At 32.7% G+C, this 27,960-nt stretch overlaps 1 protein-coding gene across 3 annotated transcripts in view; it reads left to right on the top strand.

Annotated features, from left to right (window-relative positions):
- The first annotated feature begins 6,879 nt into the window (after positions 1-6,879).
- Positions 6,880-27,960, top strand: part of LOC114932572 (dipeptidase 1) — a 105,338-nt gene continuing 84,257 nt past the window's right edge. Inside the window, exon 1 of one of the 3 annotated variants that reach the window (XM_085479744.1) lies at positions 6,880-7,518. In XM_085479744.1, the coding sequence (XP_085335870.1) occupies positions 7,513-7,518 (6 nt within the window). In that variant the 5' untranslated portion in view covers positions 6,880-7,512. The remainder of the gene's footprint in view (positions 7,519-27,960) is intronic. The other 2 variants (XM_029304845.2, XM_029304846.2) reach the window with 2 other exon arrangements.

The following is a 27,960-nucleotide window of genomic DNA, read 5'->3' as shown; positions in this document are numbered from 1 at the left end:
TCTGTGGGAAAAAAGCCAGAAAGGACTTCCGCGACTGGCTTTTACTTCTCGCCAAAGACAAAAAAGGAGAAGACGGAAGGCAAACGCAGGACGAAAAGAAGAGACAGGAAGATCCTGAAAAATGTCGAAAAAGAGGGCGGCAGCTAGGAAAATGCTGCGGCGTGTTGTCGGAGCGGCTGGGGTCACCGCAGACAAATAGGCCGTGTCAGTTTTAAAGCGTTCTTCCGGTCCCACAGGCGTGCGCCGGCATTCACGGAACGTGCCCCTTCTAGGAAAGAAAAGGGGGAAGGAACTTTTTCCTCTATCTAGGAGTGCTCTTTTAGTCGTTATAGCATCACTGACAAAGGATGCTCTCGTGACATCTCGATATCCAGGAATCGTCAGTCGCTGACATGACAAGTGATTCGGAGAAATGTTGATATCCAATATAGGATCATAAAAAATTGTGTGCTATTCAAAAAGTGACGAGAAGTCATAAAAAAATTAAATTTTATAAAATCTTGTTATATGTGTATATAATTTGCAAATATTTATATATAGAAACATTGCATACTAAAAGAAATTTTTCAGTAAATCAAAGTCAAAGTTTGAATGCCAAGTATTTCATATATACTATACTATCTTAATGTGAGAATTAACAATTTTTTTATAAAATGAGATTTTATATACATTATGATATTAAAGTTATATTTCTTGAAAAATAAAGTTAATTAACGCTGACGTATATAAATTCTATCAAGAGCGCTACGAAAAAGATTTTGTTGTAAGATAAAAGCGAGGCTCGTAGTTTTATTGAAAGAAAAAAGTTCCTCTTTTGCTCCAAGGATTTTTGACGTATTTTTCCCCTTCGCACGTCTTGTAGATGTTTTGCTGAGGGTTTTGAATTTATCGGTTGTTCTATAGATCTTCGCCTTCTCTCTTTCTCTCTCTCTCTATTTTTCTTTCTCTTTCTATCTCTCTTTTTTTCTCCCGCGGGATCTTACGCTTGACCCACCGGAATCTAGAACATGCTAATGGAGTTTCGTGCCTCCCCACAGTGGATGATCGAGTTTCTTTGTCGGATGAGATTGCAGAAACTCGCTACGAACAAAGTTCTCCATGTACACGTTAAAGATATACATAACGAAGAGTGATAAAAAATAAGCACTCCTTGGCAGAATTCACAGCGCGAGAAACATCCCCCAGGATTCTAACTCGCGATAGTTCTACCAGTACTACGTGACCCAAATCTCAATTTAATTCGTCGTATTTTGAATTTTTTCCCTCTCTCTCTCTCTCTCAGAATTTTTCCAAATCCATATAGTTTTTGTCATATAAATTTTTTACAGACAAATAAGTATATCTTTTTCCATTTTATTTTCAGATTAGAATCAGATTAAAGTTGTACTAAAATCCTTTCGTATTAGCGCAAAAATGAAACCTGTTCGCATCAACATTCATTGCGGGCTTTTGCAAGAAAACGAGATGTTCCAATAGTCATGCTACTTTAATAGCAAAACTATTTCGCGAAACGTTCTGCGAAACTTTAATGCGCGACAATATCGCATCGTCCTTGACGCGGCGGAAGAAAACTGCGAATTTATTGCCGCGCAATACGTGACCGTTTTACGAATTGCACCTTCCCGAACTTTTTTCAGAATCGTGTATCTTAAAAAAGTCAAACAAACAGCCGGATGTTCCGGAATCTTCCTCGTTATATCTGTCCCTCTGACAGCGAATCGCGTGACCGACCTGCAATGATGCAGGGTGTAGCAAAGAGAATAGGATGCCCGTGAACACGAGCTAAATGCGTTACGAACTGCGAACAATAGGGTTGTATATAACAGCAAGCTGTTATGAAGGGACGACGTCCATTTGGCGTCCGGGAATTTTAATGACGGTATAGCTCGTTCTACGTCAAGCGAGGGAAACGCCTGTTGCTGCGTTGACGTTGTTGTATCAAGTTTACATTTTCGAACAATCTCGAAATGTACGCAAAATTTTTTTTTTATTCGTCGTTTTTTGTTTATTTTATATAAAATATTATATTTCATTAAAATATCTATAATATAATTCCCATTTGATGGATTCCGTTATCAAGTCGATTAATCGATTTGTTTGCAACAATAATTTCAAGCAAAATTTCGCGATATTGTTTATTATTGCGTGATGCAAAAACAGTTTATTGGGGAACAATATATATTATTACAAAGCTTTGATTTATGTAGGTTTGAAAAAAACCGCGCACACATGTTTAAAAACATCGCTCATGTTATATGCAATCGTTAAATTGAATCGCAACATACTTTTGTGACAAGTGATTAAGAGATACTAAATAAAATATTTGTAAAAGAGCAGAAAGAGAGAAAGAGAGAAAGAGAAGGATACAAGAGAAGAAGAAGTTTCGCTGAAATAACCATTTGAATAAAAATTTAGTTGGATGTCATCCAGAGACCTACATGTAGCTATATGCGTGTGTACACGCACAAAATGCGAGAAGAACTACATCCCCCGGTTTTTCTCGCGAATTTTTTTTTTGTGGTCTCATCTGCATTCGAATGTCGTAATTTGAATATTTAAGTCGCATTGTCGGGGGTTGAGCTATTTCCTTTTTTTCTTTGCGTTTCTGGTAGTTTCGTTTGGTCATTTCGTTTCGTCATTTGAGCTTTACGTTAAACGAATTCATAAACTAATATACACGGGGCGGATATTTTGCGTTTGTTGCTAGTTTTTCCGAGCACGGAATTCTAGTAATTATGAAAGTTGAACAAAACATAGAGAAAGAACGAGATTTCATTCAATACAAACTTGTGACTAAAGCGCAACTTGTCGATCTGAAGGTCTACACGATAATCAAAGACATCGTTTAGAGTTGTTGTGTCGCGAACACTGGAATTTATCCGAGACAGATTAATAGATCTTGGAAGACTGAAAGTCCTTCCGAGGAGGAACATCGATGAAGCTACCCCTTAGTTTCGTGAAGCTTGTCCGGATGATTAATCGCGGCACCCTAATTAGCCCAAAAATCCGAGCGCCGATTAATGTAATTGATGCGATTCTAATGTCCAGAATTTCCAGATAATACCAATTGTGTTAAAAGATTTCGGGATCTGATAATGCATTACAAATGATTATTTCATAATTATTGTTTCTCTCGTTACTCCAATGTACACTAATTGATGTTTAATTATTAAATATAGCATTATATTTTCACATGTTATTAAATCACACACACACTTTGTAGATGTCAGAGACTTATGAAATACATTTCGAGTATTTTAAGAAAATAAGCGTAAAAAAATTGACACATTTTTATTATCAGAAGTTGGTTAACTTTTAACAAAATGATTGAATACTTGGTCTTGTAATGTGGAATGAATAATAATGCTATAAAAACCAATAAAATCACAATAAGAAATATAATTTCGTGCAATTTAATTCATATATTTGATACAATTTAAAACTACTGTAACTTTAAAGAACAGAAATTTTTAAACAAAGTGCTTCCAAGATAAAAAATTGAACAATAGAATAATAAACATCTAACTTTGGAAATTTATTTCTTTACGCTTAAACTGATGTTTGTCAAAGATCGAAATATGCGTGCATAATTTAATTTCTTCAAAATTCTATAATAATTTACCATATTATCTTCGCAAGAATAGAACATAATTTATATATAAATATATATCGAAAACGATATATGTGATTTAAGCCGCGACAGTAGCAATAATCGTGACAAGCGTCGTTTTAGCGACTAACTGATGCGTGATATCGATTTACATGTAGTGAGAGAGAGAAAGGAGAGCGAAAGAGAGACAGAAAAAGAGAGAGAACATACATGTATAGAGAGAGAGAGAGAGAGAAAGGAACACGAATCCCGCGTGTAACGACACTTGCCTCAGGTCGCGTAAACTGGCAGGATAATATATGTTCGAGATACATACACACGTATACACAAAGAGGCAAACGCAGCAAAGGGTTATCGCTAGAGTGGCAAACGCAATGTAAGCAAAATTACAACGCATTCGGCAATTCGACGATCTCTCATAATAAAACGCGTGTGAAAGGAGCTGTTTCGCATTTGCGCTTTAATTAAAAGTACATCGCGTTTTTGCCGAACTGTGTGAGCACGTGTGAGCAAAAATAATCATTACACAGCTTTACACGAGGACCATTTGATTGATCATTATTTTGCATTATCCTATTTGACAATCAAACAAGTGCGAGCGATCTTTCTATTTGTTTATTGAAATATCTACAGCATTCTTGTGCCTCGTATTAAAAGTTTAAAAAATACGTGCATCTTTACGTTTATCTGAATTATCCTGTCAACTGTTGTATCGGTGAGTGTAAAATTTATCTCTATTTCGCTAATTAAAGTTAAATATCTTGCATTATACATGTTAAGAATCTAATACAAAAAAATTATATATTTTTTTTTTAATTTTTAGTCAATCTTTGTATGACAAAAATTTATTGGAAGCCTTGTTTAACACAGCTTTGTGAGTTTTAATATAAAAAAAATTGAAATTTTACAGTTAATATTTATTTTTAATATTAAATATTTAACATAGAAAAAAAATTAAAAATATATCAAATTAAATTAAACTAAATTTATAAAAATTGTTAACAAAATTTGACAAAGTTTTTTCTCTGTCTTTCAAAAAAATCTGTTTTCAAATATTTTCAGAATAGTTTTTTGTTTCAAAAGTGAGAGAACCGTTAATTCATCAAATTCTCTTTCAGAGAAAAATTTTTAGCATTGTAAGGTGTATTAAAATAGAAAAAAATCTATATTATATGCAGATAATATTTAAACTTATCTTTCTACTACTTTTCTTTGCCGTATAAGTAAAATTTATATTAAACAAAGCACTTTTCTATCAATTCATAAAATTCTTTTTACTTATATTAAAATATGTGTATCTAAATGTAAAATGTATCCAAATTCTTTTGCAGCAAATCTAACGCAACATAAATCGTTGCTTTGATCATTACCGTTTCATCGATTACAGGCACAATTGTCATTCGAAATAATTCCTCGATCAAAACAGAGAGCTTTCAAAAATACTTTTCTTTGCCGTACAAATAAAATTTATATTAAACAAAGCACTTCTCTATCAATTCATAAAATTGTTTATACTTATGATAAGATATGTGTATCCAAATGTAAAATGTATTCAAAATTGTTTGCAGCAAATCTAACGCAACATAAATCGTTGCTTTGATCATTACCGTTTCATCGATTGCAGACATAATTGTCATTTGAAATAATTCTTCGATCAAAACAGGGAGCTTTCAAAAATACGCATACAAAGGGTTTTCGCGGATGGCCGCCTCGTGCTAGCACGCCCCTGGAATTCGTTTTTGTACGCGGAATTAATTAAAACGCGCAAAGTAAAAGTGATGTCCGTGCAAGTCCCTTCCTCACCCATATGAACCAGCTTGCACAGCTTCGCGTTTACGCTATCAAAGCACTTTGTGGCCGTCCGCAATGCCACAATTGTGCTCCAGGTTGGCCACGAGTGCGAGCTTCTCGCAAACTATGCTCCGACATAGTGGCATTTTCGTTATGGTTCGTCCAGAATAATTAATGAAAATTTGTCGACATATATTTTTCCTTCTTTCCCTATCAGTTCCACCTTTTTTCACGCATTAAAGACACATTTCCCTCGCGGGCTAACGCGATCGACGTGATAAAACTTTTTACGCTCGTCGTAAACCTTACACCACACAAATGCCACTGCAAAATATATATACATATATAAGCGCGTATCGTAAAAGATATCAATAACGTATAAATTGAAGTATAGATATAAGCTGTCTAGTAGCCGTTGAATCTTTTATTTTTTTACGATTAATATTTTTATACATTTATATAAAAACGACTTTTCGTCATCGAAAAATACTATGCTATCGATAATTTGAAAATTGCAAGCTATTGCGATAAAGTAAAGTGTACTACAAACTGATCTCTTAAAGTATACTTAAATAACAATTCTTGTATTATTATTATCTTGTTTGTTTGGCATTCGCCATTAGAATTTTATCTTTTAAAAAAGTAAGCATTTATGTGCACGAAATTATTGCTGAAGTTTACGCAAGAAAATATTTGATCAAAATAATTTATTTCCATTTTACGTAATTAAAAGAAATGGTGCATAAAATCGACTAATATACGCTTGCAGCCGGAAACGGCGGAGTAATTCATTATCGATTAATCATTGAAACACCGACGAATGTAGCATTATATCCACGCTGCTATTAATATCGATATCAGCTTTCGCGATTAACGGCGATTCGCGACGGATTAAACTCGGTTCATCCGTGCGGAATCGGCACTTCATCAAAGTAATTCAAAATCTAAGTAATTCATTCTGTAAGCATAACGCAAAAAAAGTTTAAGAAAAATTCAATCCACTTCTTTTTTTAATTAGAGAAAAAGATATTGCGCCAATATCGTTAAAAATCAAAACTTAATGTTCGTCATAAAATACCGAAGATAAAAACTGTTCCAGTTGTAAAAAATTTCACTTCACATAGCAGATAAATACTACAAAATATATTTTACAACAATTCTAATAAATAAAGACGATTTTTGTACGTTTGTAATATGAAAATTTACACATTTTCCCACCAGAATAACATGGAATTTCAAAAAGTTTCTATTTCTGTCGTCCATCAATGTCATAAAAAAGACAGAAATCGAATGCACCCTGCGCAACTTTAAGGCGCCGCAAGCTGCCAAATATCTGGCAGCGTTTTCCTCGGTGATGCGACTCGCTAGAAGAAACTCTCTCTCACGAAGGGTGGGCGATAGATGCGCGGCGTTGTGCTCGCTTGGGTGTTTCGAGGCCGCGTAGTAGGGAGCTTGCGCCTAGCCAGGCCGACTGGCTCGAGCTTGCGAGCTTTCTAGCAGCAGCCAGTCGCCGGCTGCCGGGCCACGACCTCGCATCAACCCGGTTGTTCGTTCCCTCGGTTCGATGCTGCGCGAGAGTTTTCGCGGACCACGTTTCCGGCAGATCTCCGAGTTTGCGTTTGAGCTTTCGACAGATCATATTCTTTCGTAAATCTCTACGAGCGCATCGCAAAGAAAAACGAGTTTTCGAAACTGTATGAAAATTTTGAACCGTCCGCAAATTTTTTCACAGCTGCTTTGTATTATTATTATCCATCTGTGAACTCGTTCGATTAACTTATACTTAATTTGTCTGTCAACATATTTTAATAATTACTCCGATTTGCGGGATATCAAATAAAAATTTAACGAACGTTCGTAAAGTTTGGATGTAAACTCTACACGTGAAATTCGGACGTACTAGTTACTAGAGGAATTTGTATCGAGTATTGCGGTATTAAAGATTAAAGGGGTAGGAGCCGGGTGTGAGAATTGTCTCGTGCAAAAACAAGTGACGCCCATTGGTTGTTTTTCCGAGCAACAGCGGAGTATGGCGGATGGGTGACAGACTCAAACCCACTGCAGGCTGAAGGTGTTTTTCAGCGTCGGTGGGACCATGTGAGACTTCGACCATGAGGGTAAGTGTAATTGTAAAATTTCTTTTGTAGCCGATACTCGTTTTTTTTATAGGAAACTTTAGTTTCTGGAAAGTTTCTCTTCCGTCTTGTAATGTTTTTCTACGTAACTCGCGAAATTCAATAGAATAAATACAGATCCGGAAACATTTGAAAAATATGTAAATCGAATGTTAAAATTTGTGAGTCAATCAATATTGAGTAAAAATATATATGGTACACAGTAGTTAGAAAAATTTAAACTCAGATATTCTCTAATAAATTAAAATAATTTTTTGTATATATTATTACAGAAATTTACTATTTTCAATTATAATATTACGATTGTAGATTATACGAGATTCGTGATATTAAAGTCATCCACCTTAAATATTTATCTGAGAGAAACACACTTTTTATTTTTAATCCTTGAAATTTTTTTTATCTAGATAAAAAAGTTAATGAAACTTAATTACAGTATAAAATTTAATTTTTTTGTATTTGATGCACATTATATATATATTAATTTTAATTCTAAATGTGATTTATCTTGATTATTTAGTGATATATTTATAAATACATTATCCTTTCTGCCTCTATTTAAATAAACGTATAAAATCAAAACAAACTCAGAACAAAAATAAAATTAGAAAAGAAAAGCACTGACAGCATTTAAATAATAAATGCGATATAATTAAATAGAGAGTTCTGTTATAAATAGAGTTCTCTATTATTGAATATTTTTAAAGATAAATTATAAAATGTTAATTGTTAATTTGTGTTTCAAAGATCAAAGAAATTTTTATGATTATAAAATAAATAATCTAATAATATGCTTGGCATTGTTTCATCTATTTACTAAATTTACATTTATAGTAAAGTTACAATCGCGATTACCATTGTGCGAGCACATGGCGTAATATAATTTTTCACCTTTTCGAAATTGAATTGTTTTACACTAAGTAATGTCTGCAATTGAGTAACTAAAAGCAATTCAGTAGCAAATTATTTGAATTGAAAATTTACATTAGCATACTGCACCTGTAAGCTTTGATGTACGCCTATTATACGTATGTAATGTTACATATTTCCAACTCTACATGTTGCAAATAAAAAAAAAGTTATATTGTAAGCACAAATTGCATCAGCCTTAATATAAAATATGTGTATGTAAATTATTTATTTTTTTATTAACAACTCTAGGTATTTCCAAAAGATTCGCATAACAATCAACTTAGGAAATTTATTCCAAAAGTCTAATTAAGAGTAATGCCAGTCTTTAACTGCCTTTAGAACAAGTTAAATGAAATGTTCGAATGCGACAAAACTTCTAATAAGGAATGATTTAAGTGACAACGGATTAAAATCATCTGGGGAATTACAGTGGGTTAGTTCTCCGGTGTCTGTCGACCCCGTGACACCAACGCCATAATACCCCTGGGCGAATTTTCATCCATGGTAGTTGGAGCGCAGCGTGGCATAACTTCCGCTAACTTAGCCGACTGCAATTGGAAAGTGTCCCTGACTGCAGTACTTGGGAATGACTTAATCGATGATGCTTAAATTTTGTATTATCTAATGATCTAAATAGCTCTACCCCATAATATTCGAGTATATTTGATAATCTGATTTGCATCTTTGTAATATAACTTTTGTTACATTTTTAATTCATTCTTGAGAAATTCTATGTAAAATATCCAAGTAATTTTTTCACATTACATTCTGTGTGTTGAAAGTAAAATATAATTACGTTTAAGTTACGAGCTTGTCTTATTCGGTTTAATTCATAAACTGTAAAAGAAAATTTAGAAATAAGACATTAAAATTTTTATATATGCTTCCTCTATATATGTAATTAAACTTAATTTAATAATCATTATTCTTTTATGTATAATTATACTTCCGTGTCATCATAGAAATGATAACAGAATTATTCTAAAACTTAAAGGGTTTAGGGGTTCTTAACTACGTCTTCTCCGTAATACTGAACCGTAATGTTAAACCATTACTCGAGCCTATTAAAAGATGCACACTATGATAAACTCGGAAACTTATCGCGTACTATATAAATTCGACCGCAAACTTGGGTGGTAAATTTTATTTGCACGGCTAACACGTCGGTACTTGCCGAAGATTTTCCGCTTGATAGTTCTAGCATAGGTTAAAAAGAAAAAAAAAGAAAAATGCTTAAGAGACACTCACGGCATACTTCGCTTTAAACTTTAGTTGGCGCGAGAAATTTTGGAAAGTTCCAGACAGGTGTCGACGAGAAAAAAACCGAAGCATTCTCCAAGATAAATTGCATATCTCGTGTCTGACGAAAAAATTCCGTTTTAAAACTTTAAGCGGTGAATTAAGCTTCAAGCATCTCTGATTCCACGTTGTAAACATTGCTCATGGAAAATAACACGGAAAACTTTTCCCGTAATTACAATCCCATTTTAATTGTCTTAAAATTAAAATGAGAATAAGATCAGGCATTTTCAGTGATCCATGAATGCGTGAAACAACGCGAAAATGAGAAACACACAGATAAGAAACCGCCAATTAAGAACGTAATCAGCAACTGCTCTAGCTCAGGCTTTGGTGAATGCTGGAATCTGCGAGGTTATCTTGTGTGTTTCAAGCTTGATATTTATATTAGCAATGCAAATTGGAGTTGTATGCGGATAGCATTGCTATACAACCAACAGAGCAAGTCTACACAACATTCTACAAACGTTTACATAGGAGTGAAATTAGCAGGCACGCATAAGTATTGTTTACGTATGTATTTTTTCCCTTATTTTAAATTTCATAAAGTAACATTTTAATTAAAATAATTTTCATATGAAGAAAAGTGAAACTCGAGCTCTTGCAACATATCTTTAGAGAAAATTATTTTTTCTTTGTAATATAACAAACAAAATACAATTATTATTTATTCATTGTTTTGCTTTATCCAAAGTAAATTACTTATTAATGCAAAATGTATCTTTAAAAAATATTTCAAATTGTTGAAAAGCACACATTAACAATATGTCTTTGGTGTATATGATATATATGTATACATATTATATATTTTATCATTAAGGCTAATGCAATTGTTTTATCATATATATTTAATTAGATGAAATAGTATTTCTTTCTGTATAATTAGAAAAATTTTTTCAGCATTATTTTCAACATTATTTGTATTCATGTGTTACTCATATGGAAACGACTTCAATTTAGCCTACAAATTATTTCAGGCAAAGATTTTGCATTATTTTTCAGAAATTACAAGCTAAATTGTCAAATATATCATCAAACATACGTATTATAAAAAATAGATTTCCCATTGAAAAAAGAATTTCTTTTACATCTTTGCGATTTTAAGATCAATCTATAATATGATTTCCTTTGACAATTTAACGATACTATAATGTGCGAGTCGTACAATGTTGGCCGTCTAATTATGTATTCCCTCGTTGATCGAAATCCCCCGTTTTCCATCCGAACGACCATACTCCACCGTCTATCGAGACGCACTTGGATGGTACCTTCGGTTCAAGCGGAACATTTTGTATCTCTTGTTCATAATCTGATCTCTTTATATATCTAATATATCTCTCTATATATCATTAATGATTTTCAATCGACTTTCAAATTTCAAGATCAAGCAAAGAAGACAATTTGACACCATTGATAAAAAAATAAAAGTCTTAACAACGGATTTCTGAAAGCACCTTCACTATTATGTAATAACAAAAAAAATGTTCAGATGACGTGAATGAAATAAGTAAACCCAAACAAAGAGGTGCTTAGAATAGTCGACAACAGAATCTCATCGATAACAGCGCGAGTCGTACAATGTCGGCCGTCTAATTATGTATTCCCTCGTTGATCGAAATCCCCCGTTTTCCGAACGACCATATTCCACCGTCTATCGAAACGCACTTGGATGGTACCTTCGGTTCAAGCGGAACATCTTGTATCGCTTGTCCATAAATCGCGCGACGATATATCGTTAGCATATGTATTGCGTTTCGCTCGTGCCGGTATTACCACGGATTGCATCCAGGTAGTTTTATGTCAGACACGTAATAGAAAAAGATATTACACATTACGCCGAATGCGTCATAAAGGAGAAATAGAGTACGCCTAACCGGAAAATCGTTCTACGTAAGGATTCACGCGTATCCTTCTACAGCCCGTTCGGATCGATACAATCGCAAATATATTATAATAAGAAACGCGTTTGCGATACAGAGGGAGAATCCAAGTGGAAATATCAGGTCTATTTACTCTCTCGCCTGGTATTCCCTGTTATAATATTAAAAGACAAATACATTTCAAAAATTGACTTCATCAAAAAGGCAGATAAACACAAATGTGAGAAAATCAAACCGCATTTATATATCCACAAATTACTAAAGTTTCTAGACATTTGACTAAGTCGATCTTTGATCTCCCGCATAAGCGAAGAGAAGCAAGAGATGCTGGCTAATTATACATAGTATTTAAAGGGACTCTAACATACCTAGAGTGGTTATAGGGGCAAGCCGTAAATTAGGAAACTTTGAAATTCCTAGTCTCACCGTATGTGTTGCCTCGCACGAGTTACTGGCGTCAAAGTGTTCTTTCAAGCGATTGGAAACGTCACGGAATAGTAACCTGTTCCGTGGAACTATGTTGTGGAGTGCTTTGCGAATTACATTTCGATAAACAGTTTAGAAGTAAACGTTGCCAATCATTAATGCTTTCGCATTAATAATTTTCAAACAAAATATTATTTACAAATTTATTTTCCATGAGAATAATACAGAATATATACATATACATATATAAATGCAAAAGTTGAAATTATAAAATATAATTTCAATATTACATATAACTAAAATAATAATTTTAAGCAAATTTTTTTTTGGAGAAATTTTTATGTAAAATAATATTTAAGCTTTTTTTCAAGCTTAAATATTATTAATAAATTTGTAAATAATATTTTGTTTGAAAATTATTTAAATAATTATATTCTCCATAAACTGCATTATGACTCGAATCTACTGTTGGAATTATTTTAAACGTTATAAAAGTGCGATACAAAATATATATCACGCGCTTATAATGTCTCATATAATTTACATTTCTGATTACATTACTATAGTAATGTCTAAGCGAAACGATATCTTCAGACTCCAAGTTACTGGCGAATCCACGACGCGGATTTGTAATACTGTAATAACTCACAAATCCTACTTACGACACAATCCGACCCAGCATCCGATCGTTCGGCGCGACAGGGCGCGGCGTTCCAACTGGAACCGCAAGTAATTTATTTGGGTTCGCCAGCACGAGCGCAAATAATCATTCAGACTCTCACGAGCGCGACGCGTTTTCATAATCCTCTTACATTTTCGGCGAATTGGGTCGCTCGAAATTATATTCTGTTATATTCGCGGTTGGCTATTCTCTGTCATTGCATCTCCGTTTCGAATATGCAATAATGCGAATTAAACCAATACCCTAATAAGACTTTTATTCAAAATTTCAATCACGAATGTGGCAATAGAGCGAAAAGTTAATTATATCTTCAAGACAAAAGAAAAAAATCATGGAGGGAAAAAATTTTACGAATGTCCGTCGCGGAAAGATAAACCGTTGAAGTAAAGAAATGATTGCAAAAAAAGACTGTTCCTTTCTGATTCTGTTCTCTGATCTCGTTTTCAATGGATGCATTCATTATTCTCTCTGCGAATAATTGAAATCAACTTCCTTTTAATTATCTTGTTACATATAACAAGCTATCTGTGTTAAGATTAAATACGTTCTTTTAGGGGTTTGCATGTTTTGCGTATATAATATATACAATCTACTATTCTTCCCGTTTGTATATGTATACAATCATTATCTGCTTTATATATTTTTTTTTCTTTCTTCCCTTCTTTTCCGATAATTTGTCATCTATATAAAAAGTTTTCACGACAAATCCGAAGAAGAGGGTATGGAAAATTGGTTACCAGCCTGAGAAGTTCGCGTTTGTCGAAGTCTCGATCAGTGGATTTGCATGTTTAATGTAATCACGCTAATCGACTAAAAAGATTCGTACGAACGTAGCGCGTGGGGACTATCAGGTGGGAAAGGATTAAGAGATTCTCGCTGCTCCTTGCAAAGTATTCATAAGCATTCTGTAACTAACTCGGATGCAGCAGAAGTTTTCACTGCGCCTTATAAGCTCCGCTTGAACGAAAGCCCCCATTACCATTCATAGCAATCAGAGAGCTGATTGAAGAGTTAAAACACTGTACTATGTCCTCATGGAATATTGAGAAAATGAGAAACGAGAAAACTTGAGATGTGTGATTTAATGTATGTATTTCTGGATCACTTCTTCATCTTTCGCGTAAAATAATCAAATGTTTTCTGGCTCCGTGATATAAATTATATTTTGATATTACTATATCTCTAGTCACAGAACAAACGATATGAGAAGTAAAATATTATTTCTGAGACACAGTATTTTATTTTGTAACAAATTGTCAGCACGCGTGTGATATATAAAATTTGAATAAAACTCGTAAATATTGTATGTGTCATGTCTTATGTACAATTTGCAAGCTGAAGTGAGCCCAATTTCTTAGCATATCACGTTGCAATAATTCTAAATAATTTATTATATGAACACACAGAAATTTTTGTTGCCCTCGTGAAAAAGTAACAGTACTATTTCTATTCGACTATGAATAGAAAGTATAAAGGATATGTATAAAGAAGAAACAGCTCTCCACTATGCTTGTGCTACTTTTAAATTTAGAAAGAAAGTAGCGTTATAACTCTCAATTTCTTTCCACTTTATATACCCTACTACGTTAAATTTATACTTTAGTATGCTCTCAACTAGAGCTGATGATACATGCTTTGGTATATTTTATATCTCTGATGTTATTGAAAAATGAAAAAAATACTCTGAAATTCAGAGAGATAATTAATTTTTTTATGAAGCTATATAGTTTGTCTGCTAACAAAACAATTAATTTTCTACAAGACATTAATGCACAGACATATGCTATATATTGTATCCTTTCTACAACATCCATACTTTTTTCTCTTCTACGCATATTCTCGTTTTATAAACTAAGTATATAAAGCAGGAAAAAATAAGACATAAAAACTATACACTTTTTATACCGCGTGATGTAAAAATTCTATAAATGTTTAGAATTCTGTGAAATAGGTTTTTTATGAAACTATTTTTTTACAAAAAATACATTATTGCAAAATTCTGCATATTATTGTAATTTTTTATCTTTTAACATATTATATCTTGAAAAAAGTCTTACCTGTAACAAAAAAAAAATAAAAATAGTTTATAGTTTTTTCTCTTAAAAATTGATTATATACATATTTATGTCGTATTTTGCATATATTGATTCTTATTAGCGCGATTAATTTAGATTCAATAAAAAATTGACTCGATTAAGTAAAGAATCATTATCTGCGTTCGAAAAATATGATTCGATTATAAGGCGCTCCTGCTTTATGGTTACGAAAGTATGAGAGAAGAGCGAGCTTCTTCTAGTTCCCCGATAAAATATAAATTTCAAATCGTTTGAGTGAATTATGGACGTGCTGAGAAAAACGGCTGACCGGTGCTTTTTTCCATTAAAATGTTTAAATGATTTAGCGGGCACGCGCGGCAGGTTCGAAAAATGTTTTCTTGTAGCTAAGGAAGAGAAGGAAAGTGTGCAAGAGGCAGAAAACAAAACTAATAACGAATGGGACACTAAATGGAAAAGTATAATATCCGCGCGTGTGAGAAGTATTACTTTATTTTTTAATTTTACGCTGCGAAAGCTCGATTGAAAGTTATAGAAGCTGGCGAATGCACCGCGGCTCAGACAAAAAATATAACGCACATTGATTACGAAAAAACGAGATAATAAATACGCGGAGACCATTCCAAAGTGAATTGCATTTGAATCGGCAGCGCCGTGGTGAATATCGGGGAAAGGTTACGGTCGAGTTTGCTAACAAATGCGGATAAAGATTTAAATATAGCTCTAGCTCTCGTTCTACTCGCGGAAATTGATTTCCTTGGAAAAGAATGAGCGCGACTCAAGTAATGCGACTTTATCGAAGTAACGAGATTTCGTGCTGGACGAGCGATTTTAGAGATTTTTAAAAACGATGAAAAATATTAGCTCAAGCTACTGACTTATTACGAATAAATATTGTCCGCGTGATTATTAAGAATCACAAGGAATAATTTACTGCATTCTACAAAGTTATTATATAATGCATTTTTATCATTATAAAAATATATTTTCTATTTAATAAAATTAATTAGATAATATCTTTACAGTATATGTTAAAATAAAATAAATGAAAAATTCACCGAATTAATAATTGCCAAAGTGCAATTTGGACGCAAAATTGGAAAGCTTTAAATGTTGTAATACGAAATGAAACAGCAGAAATAGACGGATGAGTAAATAAAAATAAAAAGGGCATCGGGTCAAAGAGAACGATGTTTGCATAATATATGAAAATTTCGAAGCCATCCTCTCGGGGAATCATGAACGGGAGAGACCAAGAGGCGAAGGATAGAGGACGAGAGGAAGCCAGGCGGAAAGGTCAGAGAGTGGGTGCATTCCGGCGAAAAGAGGTCGGAAAATAAGAAGGATCTGCGGGTCACATATATAGGAAGCAAGACGGCAACTGGAGTTGCGCTGAATCTCCGGGATTCTTCTGTCCTCCTTCTCCACGTCGGGTCGTCTCGTCATCATCGTCGTTGTCGTCATCTCTGTGCGCGCTTTTCAGTTAGCTTGTTTCTCGAAAGTTGTTTCTTATTTATTCATGAATTACGCGACCTGCAGTATCAAAGACAGACACAGAGTTCTGCAAAACATACCGGCGAAACTTTCTATCCGCTACCGCGGAAATCCGATGTTATCCCCGGACTACGAACTAGCAGGATTTAACGGATCAATCGATCCTCGATCGCACACTCGAGATACTCGATCGATGGGAAAGTTTTAAGCGCGATTGTAATTGGACGAAACGATATCGCACCTGCCGCAGTGCAGATATAAGTGACCTAATAAAATGTTAAGCATTTTTTGTACTAATAAATTAAAATCTGTATGCTTTTTCCCTATCGTTCTTAAAGCGAAAGTATTGTAATATCAACATGCAAAAAATGTGATATAGTAATGCATTTATTTTTATAGCCAAGCAAGATTGGTTTCTTTTTAGGAAATCAATAAAAATACACACACACAAAATTGCTTATCGATGTCTCATTGATATTCAAAAGGAAAAAAATAAATATATATGAGGCATATATCCATATTATATACATATATACGTATAATATTCCTGAGCTGTCAAATATTTATTTATTTTTATATGATGATTATGTATATTTTTAAATTTATATTAATTCATAAAAAAAAGATATTTATATTGATAAGTTTATTTATGCTTTATGATATAAATATAAATGATATAGATTATATATATAGGTATAAGTGTATCTCACTTATCTCATATAAATTTAAATATATTTTTTCTTTTTGCTATTTTATATGTTGATATCAGTTCTTATCTTTTTTCTATTTCGATTTTCTTTAATTTAATGTAGCAAACTGGATTTATATCTTGTGGAGGTTGATATCGCGGCTTTATTCGAGGTAATCGAAAAATAGAAATCCGACTTTAAAATCGGATTTCCGTGCTAAAACCTTCCTCGACCCGCTGTTCCTCACAATCGCACGAATGGCGCGAGGCGATCCCAGGCGACCTCGAGATTCACGGCACGTCGAAGGACTTAATTCGCGAAACGTCCAGAAAGATGGTAAGCATGAATAATCGTTATGCCACGTCTCTCAAGCGACTTTTGCAGGCTCGGCCGTTTCAAAGCAGGGGAAACCATCTATTACGGATCATTATCGAGTCTCGATTTATAATCCCTGCGAGCGAGCAAGCTTCTGAACCGACTTCTGGTGCTTTATTGAGCGATCGATCGGTTCTTGAAACCATATCGCCCTTAAATCGAGTTGCTTAAACGTTGATATATAAAAAATTTTACGAAAATAAATATAAGTCTTAGATAATACATATGAAGGTCTTTTATATGCAAAATAATTATTTTAGTAATATACATATAATTTTTATATTTATATTTTTTGTATTTTATTTTGGTCTTTCATATAAAAAATTAATTTTTGAAATATTCACTGAATTAATCTAGATTTTAAAAAATGTAAAAATATGAATATAATATAAAAAAGAATTTATAATTTAAAGAAATTAATCGTATTTAAATTTCTTGTTTTCAGTAGTAACACAAAATAAAAAAAATTTGCATAATTCACATATATACATAATATAAAAATAATATGTCTAATATTAAAAAATTTTAATCTCTTTTCTTTTATTGAATCGAGATTTAGATAATGATCGAATAAAGGATTTGAATTACGACGATTTCCCCGAGGTTCCGATTCTGACACATAGCATGAACAAAATCCAGTTATTTACGACTATCGATTGCTGTTGGAAATGTTTCCGTACCGTCAAAGTTTTAGTTAACCTAATTAAACTATAAGGTTCTCATCGAAATCCTTTATACAGCGTTATTGTCTAACCGCAATAACGAGCTTGTTGTTCCTCCTGTAGTATTTACCGGAAAATGCAAAATTTAATACTACTCTCGTCGATATCATGTCGCGATGCCCTGCGGCTCGATTACTTATCAAGCTGCAAATTAATTCAGTGCTAAATATATATTCACGTACTTCCAAATGCGGGAATATATGATATTTCTAATATTACAAAATCAACCATTATGATCTATTACTTCGACTCACGATTCACAGTGAGCAAGTGCGTTGACGACGGCTTGAGATGAAAATCTATCTATTATATGTTTATTATATATCTTGATATTTATTACAATGTAATATAATATTCACATAGAGAGAAGATGAACGTAATAACGACTACCTCTAATTTTATGAAATAATTAATTATTTAATTATTTTTCTATTAATGTTTGCTAGCAATAAGTAATTTAGAAAAAAAGATTAAGAAAAAAGAAACAATAAATAATTATCTATCAGACAATTGAATACTAATCAAATGTATAAATAATTTGTTAATATTGACAATTAATTTATTAACAAAATTATTACAAGTATTGAATAAAATATGATGTCTTTACCAATTATTCTAAAATATTATTTATGTTACATTCTGTGAATAATTTTCTACTTAAGGACGCACTTTTTTCTCTCTCTCTCTCTCACTCTTTCTCTCTTTCTTTTCTTCTTTTTTCTCTTTTACTGCATAAAATCCAGAAAAACAGATCGATACTCTTATTTCTCAAAGAATAATTCATGAATTCGCGAACGCGGCCATTAATAGATAACTATATCGTTTTTCGATTCATATCAGAAAACTCGCATGCATAGTTGAACGTTGTCTGATTTACGGTTCGTCGAAAACAGGTACGCTTTACTGCAATATAACATACATTTCGTCAACGTCGCCTAAATAGAATATCGTAAATTGATCTTGATTTTATATATAGCACCCGATTTAGATACGCAATTCGATAGCCGATTTATACATGCGATAATCCTACGCTCGAAATTATTTATCGACCGGCTGCGATAGCGATACGCCTTTACGATCTAGTCTAGACGACAGTGAAAGTAATAAATTAGCCACGAGGTAGAACGATTTGTCCGTTGTCTCCAGAGAGAAAAGGTCACCACAGAGGTGATTCTTTCCTCGCCTTAAAAATTTCCGATGTGCTCAATCGTTTCGAAGCTCCTTTATATCGCGAACACCTCTACGAGCGTCTTTCTATTTCCTAAATGCATTGCGAAGCACGCACAAGTTTGCCCGATGTCTTGCTTCAGCGAGTGAGCAAAGTGTAGGTATCTGATCCCGATACGGAGAAGATATACGCTTCATGAATCATTGATACTAAATAAGTGACGACAACATAGCTCGTCGATTTATTGCTATAATATTTAATTATCGATATAATACTAATAATAATTATTTATCTATCGATATAAATAAATTATCGATATAAATAATTTATTTTGTATTACACGTGCAGGCAAAGTGGCACTTTGTGTGCGTGTTTTCTGTGCAGAAAGCGGCCGATTTCCCACGCCGCAAGATAGCGGCGTGCGATCGGCCATCTCGCGCACAGAAAACGCGCACAAAGCCACTTTGCTTGCACTTGTAATACAAAATAGTATGTGTATCATGTGCGGATTGACAATTGTCACACTTGAAACATAATATACTATATCGATATAAATACCAAAAATTGATAAAATATATGTGATATAATTTGTGACATAAAATACAAGAATATTTCTGCTCTCTCATATTTTAAAGATGAATTAAGATATTGTTAATACCTTGGCATAATTACGTGGCATTAATACACGCTTGCAATTTCTCGACATGCATCTTAACTGAGCCAGCTGTCTGGTTTGCAGATATCTTCAGGAAACGCCTTAGGCATGTCATTGTATATCTAAGTGTTCCAAACGTTTACAGAATGTCCCCGAGATGTGCCATTGTCTATCCAAATATCCAGAATGTCCACACGATGCTTCTCGGACACTATTATGCTAGTTAGGTCAGAGTACATTGTGTGGCTGTTTATTACGTAATCACCTGATATGCAAGCTCATTTAAATGCACATTAATATGCAGCCTCATGCATTGCGTGTATGCATATGAAATGCAAATCGCGACATATAATTATACATTATAATATATATTTTCGAATTGGACTAATAAATAAACAAAATTGTGATGATTTAATAAATTATATCGTACTGCAGAAAAATAATTAATTTAGAAAATATTTAATCACATATAAGACAAATACGAAATATTTGTTTCTCCATCATTCTTTGTTAAATTTAAAATCGAATTTCAATTAACAAGATATTGGTAGATATTAGCAATTATTGCTAATGTATCTTAATAATCAAACCTTTGATTTAAATGAATATTTAAAGTAAGATCTCCAGCTAAAATTAAAAATATATTTTACTATCTATGCACAATTTTAACAAAACGAATCATGATTTAATTTATCAAAATTCTATTTTATTTTTTTATTATGTAGCAAAATCGATTTTCAAAATATCATCTGTTATTGTATATATTTTCATAATTCTTCAATATTTGTGCTTGAAATAATAGCTTGTGGGTTTCGTATATGTATATGTATATGTTATTTAATTATACATTCTATAGTTTAATCATAATATAAGTAATAGCAATGTGAAACTAAAATTAGCATAAAATTTTGCAGTAAGAAAATTAATAGAAAGTTTTGCAAAGAAAAATAATCGGAAAAGAAATATAGAACATGTAATAAATCCGATGCATATTTTGTCAGCTGACTAGTCATCCCGATTTCTTTGCTCATCGATTTAACTCCCGCATTTTCATTTTGCGAAATATTCGCACAGATATGAGATTTCTCGTTCTTTTCCATATCTATCGTGAATATTCGTCTGAACTCGCAGCCGGATTTCAATCCAAGCATAAAGCCGGCAAGCATATTCGTTGAGCATATGATTTTCTTCTTCTTTTGCTGTTCTGTACACGTCTTCAACTTCTCCTTTCTTGTTCTCCTTTTTGTTTGTTCTCTCTTCTCCCTCCCTTCTCTCTTTCTCTTTCTGAGATTCTCTTCTTTTACTTTTATAATATTTAATATAATTTTTTATAATATAAATTTGACGTTGTCAAGCATGCGATTTTCTTGATTCTCTTTTTCTATTTCTTATTTTTCTTCCTTTTTCTTTCATCTTCTATTTCTTATCTTACTTTTCATTTTTTCTCTGATTTTTTCTTGCATGTTTTATGTCTTGTTTAAAATAAAATAATCAGAATATTTGTCAAGTCTCTTTCCCTTTTATCTAAATTTTTCTTCCTAGTATTTTTAATTTGTTTTTTTTTTTACATTATTTCTTTGGGTCTAACTAAACAAGTTTTCTTTCTACCTACGATGCTATTATTTCATACATTATCCCTTTTCTCCCTCAGAATCAGTTCCCTTTTAATCCATTATTTTTACTCTCCCTTTTCTTTTACGTTTTACACCGCCTTCTTTCGATCCCTTTTGTTTCCTCTTTTGCTTTTCTCGCTATTTTCTTTTTCTTTTATTTATTCCTTATTTATTTGTTTACTTTGATATTCTACTTCTCCCTCATCGGTTTTTGTAAACTTTCTTTTTTTCTTTTCACGTTTTGCGTCATTATTTTCTGTTCTTTTAGTTTGTTACTAGCTATGCAATTCTCTCCGTTCTTTATTATTTTCTTCCATCATGCTTTAATTCTTTTTCTTCCCGCGCTCTATTTTCCGCTTTTCTCCTCCTATTTCTGTTCTCACTTTTTCTCTTTCATGCGTTTTACACTTTTTCCTTCCGCTCTTCCCTTTCGTCCTTTTGTACTCTATGCTAACTTTTCTCTGTCCGCTATCACAATTTCACCTTGAGCATTCGACTTTGCACCAGCTTTTGTTCGAGACTTGAAATGCCTTGCAATTACGAGGCTTGAGGTTCGGGCAGTATCATCTGTCCACGTTTGACGCAATTTCTTCGTAACTCATTTCTTTTCGGTTGTTATCTCTCTTTTCGCGCTATACGCGAAACAGTTAACGAGCTGACCCCGTATCGATTTTACGTCAGATTTTGTCGCGTGCTTCGACGATTCATCGGAGATGATATACAAAAACCGAAGATCCGGCAAACTGCCCGAAAGCCGGGCAAGTCGGCTTTTTCAATATTAACACGAGGATTATAAAAACAGTTTAACCGTATTTCGCGAGAAATACCCAAAAATAAATGTGCTACTTTTCTAACTAAATGCACTATTGACATGCCTAACATTTCATTAATTTTTCAATTAAACATGAATCTATTTTATTCTACATATTATCTAGATATACTTGATTTCCATATCAATTAAACAGTTTATTTATTAATTTACGATAAGAAAAAATTGTATGAGAATGTATATATTGTATATATTTTTTTAAATTTTTCTTCTATTATCGATAGGAATAGATAAGCCATTATTAAAAAATTAAGAAAATATCTGTAATATAATTATAACATTAAATATTAAAGATTGACAAAAATTGTATTATTAGTAATATATTCGGAAATCAGCAAACATTACTAAAATATCATTAATATCTTTTCAGTAAATAATACACTTTCGTCAATCAATAGATTCTCATCTAATTGGTTGAAAGCGTGCACCGATTTCCGATTTTGCGTTATTATAAAACATACAGTGTCACATATAAAATAGATCGAAAACGATTATATGGTTGGTTGGACTTGTAATGTGTTGGAGTTACACGCGGTATTTTGGACGATAATATCGACGCAATTTGTCTTTGATACACACAAATTTCGCTGATAACGTTACGGTTATTATTTTGCAACTTTATTACGCACCGCACGTGGCTGCTTCTCAGTTCGATAATATTGTGCTCGCGCAATGAATAATGGTCGTGACATTTTATCGTCAATGTTGTTATGCTCGTCGAATATATTACATTTACAAAGATTCAATCCATATTCCATAAATAATGTCAGCTTTTATTATGAAATTAAGATAATTTTTTAAAGCTAATGATTATTTACTGCCAATTTTGACCGAGAGAGCCAGTAAAGAAAAAATATTAAATATAAAAAATTATAAAAAATTTAAAAAAATATTTTTAATAAAGTTTTTTTTAAAATATATATAAAAATAAATAATCCGCGGTCGAAAAGCAAACACAGGAATTCAGGAAGGAGACATAAAGTTCCGCGAACAAAATGCAGAAAAGTGTCATCGAGTTAATTTACAATTGCGAACAGCAAGATCCCGAAATTCGGACAAATTTGCTTGAAACGACGTTTGATGGTACTCTAAATTCAAAGCGGTAACCAATGAAAGAAATCAGCGCTACGGTATTCCCAGCGAGAGATTCCCAGATGGCAAGAACGACCCATATTACATCAGTTCCCACGCACTCGAATGCCGAAGAAGTCGTTCGTTGCACCACTGGTAATGTTCTCCCGGCCGTATGTTTCGCGTAATTGCGGGGAATTTCAATGACGTACGAGGCGAACGTTTCCTTCCATGTAAGTCAGCTCGATCTCACCGATCGTCGTAAATGCGTTTTTTCGCCATCTCGATCGCTCTTCTTTTCAACAAAAGCGCCAAATAGTGGAACTTCACTTTGTAATTTCAGAAAATTCTTCGGTCATTTTCTCTTATTGAGGAAGAAGCGCGAATATAAGTTTGATTAATAGTTCGCTAAAATGCTTTCTTACTATTGGAGAGAGAAAAAGATTGGCGAAAAAAAAAAACGCGCGAGCATGTACTCTTCGTTGCTAACTAGATTTCATAATATATATGAGAAATAAACGAATTCGAGCATTTCTGCAATTTTAAATGACTTACCGAGCGAGAACAACGATCTCGCTAATTCCTTTTAATCGATGATACGTATAGCGGTAAAAAATTTAGGCTATATAACTTCAATCCCAGAAAATGCTTCGATCTTATTATATCTCGCACAAATTGAATTTCTTTAATATTCTTATAAATCCTTCTAGCGAATTGGAATGCAATATCCGTATCATATATACAAAGAGAAAAAGAAACTTTCTCTGTAGACACAAAACTAGCAACAACAAATGCAAAATTTCTCGAAATCTTGAAAATTAAATAAAATGAAATTGTCAGGCAATTCCATAAAAATCTGTTTTTTTTTTTTTTTAACTGATAACTCATTATACTGCACAATATCTTCTACGCTATACAATAATTAGTCACAAAAGCATAAGCAATCGGCTACATTTTACTTAATCGGAGAGAGTATCTCAATGACATGAAAACAGATTCGCGTTTTCCGACCGTTGCAAATTCAATTTCTCTCCTCGGTACTTAATCGCACTCGCGCTAATTATCTCGTCGCTTAGCTAAAAAAAAAATGCTCAGCGAATTAATTAGATCGCCGGATAAACGCTACGTTCTTATAGAATAAGTTTGTCAAGAGAGATATACGTACCGTGCGCTTTTAAATTTTTGCTGCGCGAAACTTTAGCAAGAAAAGAACATGTTCCCTTCTCTCTAGTGTCGCTCTCTCGTATTTTCATACTGCTGTATAACACTTTGACCTCCTCCGGTCTCTTTGTCGTGCGAAATCCGATATTGCGCTATTCCAGTTTTGCTTCTGTGCAGAACGAGAGAGACGCTTTTCATTTATCAATATTCTTAACCCTTTGTTGTCCGTGAAGTGTTGGGCAACGTTTAAAAGTTTTCGCTTTCTTGTGTTACCGTTCTTATAGTAGACGATAATTGGAACTCTTAAGCCCGTAGAAACTTAACGAAAGAGTAAGAAATATATCGATCTTGACGGTATTGTCAAATAAACGCACAAATCTCCGCGCAATTTCTTCCTATTTCTCATTTATCTAATATTGTAAAATATCGTAAGGCAATAAATTATTATTCAATTCTCGCCATTGTTTTTTATCACAATCTATTTCATGCAAATATTATACTTTATCGCATACATACATAGTTATTTTTCTTCAACATTGTATAGGATTTGTATATATATATATATATATATGTATTACGCTCTCTCGACATATTACATTAAAAAGTATTTCAAAACAGTAAACAATAAGCTAGAACAATTAAAGCATTAAAAGGTCCTATGTTCGTTTCCTAAAAGGCTTGAAATTGCGACTTATGTAAATTTCCTGTTGTGTAACGATATAAAGAAATTTCACAGGACACTGATGTTAAACCGACTCGAGTGTGCTCGTACACAGAAGAAGTTTGCACGGGCGACAGTAATCCCATGTAATTGCAGAGAATTTTAATAGCGTACAAATATGCGATGCTTGCCTGAGTATAAACTAAACAGCTTTTATTTAACACTTTTATGTTATTCAAATCATTAGGGTAGCATCATACGTTGGAAATCACGTTGAGCAATGTCGGATATTATATTTGTTAAATCGTATTTTTTTAAACGCGTCTTAACGTCATTTTTAGGAGATCTCTGCAATATTGCAGGATACAGATTTTTTAATTTTGTTTATTGTAATTTTAAAAATTTTTTATATACAAGTTATAAAAGTTCATTAATTAAATTCACTAATTAAATAAATGTAACAAAACACACATGTTTGAGTCTAATTAAAATATGAAATATATCTCATATTCTTCTTGTTTAATAAAAACTTGGAAAAAGGTATCTTTTGTAAAAAATTTCTTTGTATAAGAATAGAATTAAACGTTACTATTCTTGAATGTATTTCTTTGATAAATTTTTACTCTGCGTAACAAAGTAAAATTCTTTAATAAATAGTACTTAATAGCAAACTCGTGCAATTTCCATCCGGAAAAAGATATTATGTTTAAAATTATCCGATCTATATTTCGTCATATGGATAATTTTCATATATTTAAATAATTTAAGATGATATCAATTATTCTGCGTAAAATATCACTATAAATATTTAACGGAAAATTATCTGTATATCTGTAAAATTAACAGATATTCCTTCATTTAATCAATTGTTAATCAAGTTATTTAATTAAATTGAATTGCATTATCTGTTTTTCGTCAAAATAATAGTTATTAATATCAGTAATCATAAAATTATTACGGTAAAAAAGATATTTATATCATAAATAACAATAACCATAAAATATTGTACGTATATGTATATTTTGTCATTTTTACAAATAACAAAAGATATAGTAAAAAAATTTGTTCTTAATGCTTGAGATTGGTAACAAACAGAAAAAAGAAATTATACAAGATGAAAGCTACAGCTTTAAAAATACATACAAAAGATAAATATCTAAAAGCTCTTCAAATAGAACTTATTTTATAGTAATAACGAAATTAAATGATAAAAATTAATTGAACGTAATTTTCTCTGAATACGCTCGCTCACTTTTTTCAAAATTAATAAAATTTAAAATAAAATAGTAATGCAAACTCGGACATAATGCATTTTAACGAAAAGACACGACAGTTCCGCGGAATGCAGATTGAAACAACCGGGTTACTTCGCATTTTTTTCCATCCGTAATAGTTCGCCACAATTAATGCTAATCTGCCCATAGAATAAATGAGGGAAGAAAATTGAGGGTTGTGGAGCGAGCAGACGACATGCAGCAGAGGCCGCATTTTGAACGGTTCTTAAATATTCGAGTGCATTTACTCGTCCGTTGTTCGTGCTTCTCTTGCCATTAACTATCCCGGAAATACCTTCTCTTTTAACTTCAAGATAATGTACCCGAATCTACTAACGATCACGGTTTTTTTGTCTCAAAATATACGTAGGTATATTGTATATCCCGAAAAGTTTAACATCATGAAATTAAAAATTATATTACATCCGGAAAACTCTAGCATCATCGAACTAGTGCTTTATGTTTGTACGTTTTTAAAAATATCATATATAAGGTATTTGTTAGAATTAAATTTTTCAATTAAATTTAACTCTTATTAAAATAGCTTGAACGCCTATAATATGCTTGCTTGAGTGCGTATATAATATAATCAACATGCCATTAGAAAAGTGACTTAAGCTCTACAGGGAATATTTTGTATCGTGTGATGCATTACAGATTGTTCTCAAGCTATTTTTATTTTTAAAAAGATAGGCACTTGCGTTTATAACACGCATTAATCATTTTCACTTGATTATAAGTAGAAGTTTTTAATGACGTAAGTCTTTAGCTAACTGTGATTAATTTTTGTAATTGCAGAATAATAAATATGAATTTATGATATGAATTTATGAAATATGAATTCATGATATTAAAAAGATTTAATAATAAATTATTACAATGCATTGCGTTAAAGCTAAAATCATAAAATCTTCTTTATATACAAAAGTATATAAGTGAGAGTATATATGAAAGCCTGATTTAAGCATACACAATGGAAAGCACGTCGTTTATTTATCGCACACAAGGGCCGCAACTACTTTTGCGAGCTAATTTAATTTAGTTCATCGTACTAATTTGGCCAACGCGCGCGTGCGTAGTAAACGAATTCTTCATAATTTATCTCTCATTACTATTCATAACGTGTATGAGAGTTGCGTTAGTTATATATACTGGTTTTAGTCCAGTGAGTCCTCCTACTTACAACGAATTATAATTAAATGAAATATTTCAATGTTGCAAGCTCGGCGCAGTATCGTGAGAATTAAGGTAGGATGTAACTTCGCGTCGGTTCCTTTCCTGGTTTTCCCTTTTCACCTGTTATGAGACGACGAGATAGAGAGAGAAAGAGAGAGAGAAGAACGCGAAGGCGTGTTCTCTGAGTAATTCCTCTAACTCCATCGTCGAACACCATCTATAAATTTTAATGCTACGCGGCCAATCGGAAGGCGAACGAAATGAGGAGCGTAAAACCAGAAGG

This window comes from Nylanderia fulva, unplaced genomic scaffold (genome assembly GCF_048542155.1).
Source record: "Nylanderia fulva isolate GAGA-0341 unplaced genomic scaffold, ASM4854215v1 Scaffold13, whole genome shotgun sequence".
In the NCBI taxonomy this organism is placed as follows: Eukaryota; Metazoa; Arthropoda; class Insecta; order Hymenoptera; family Formicidae; genus Nylanderia; species Nylanderia fulva.
This window is presented reverse-complemented; position numbering and strand designations above follow the sequence as displayed.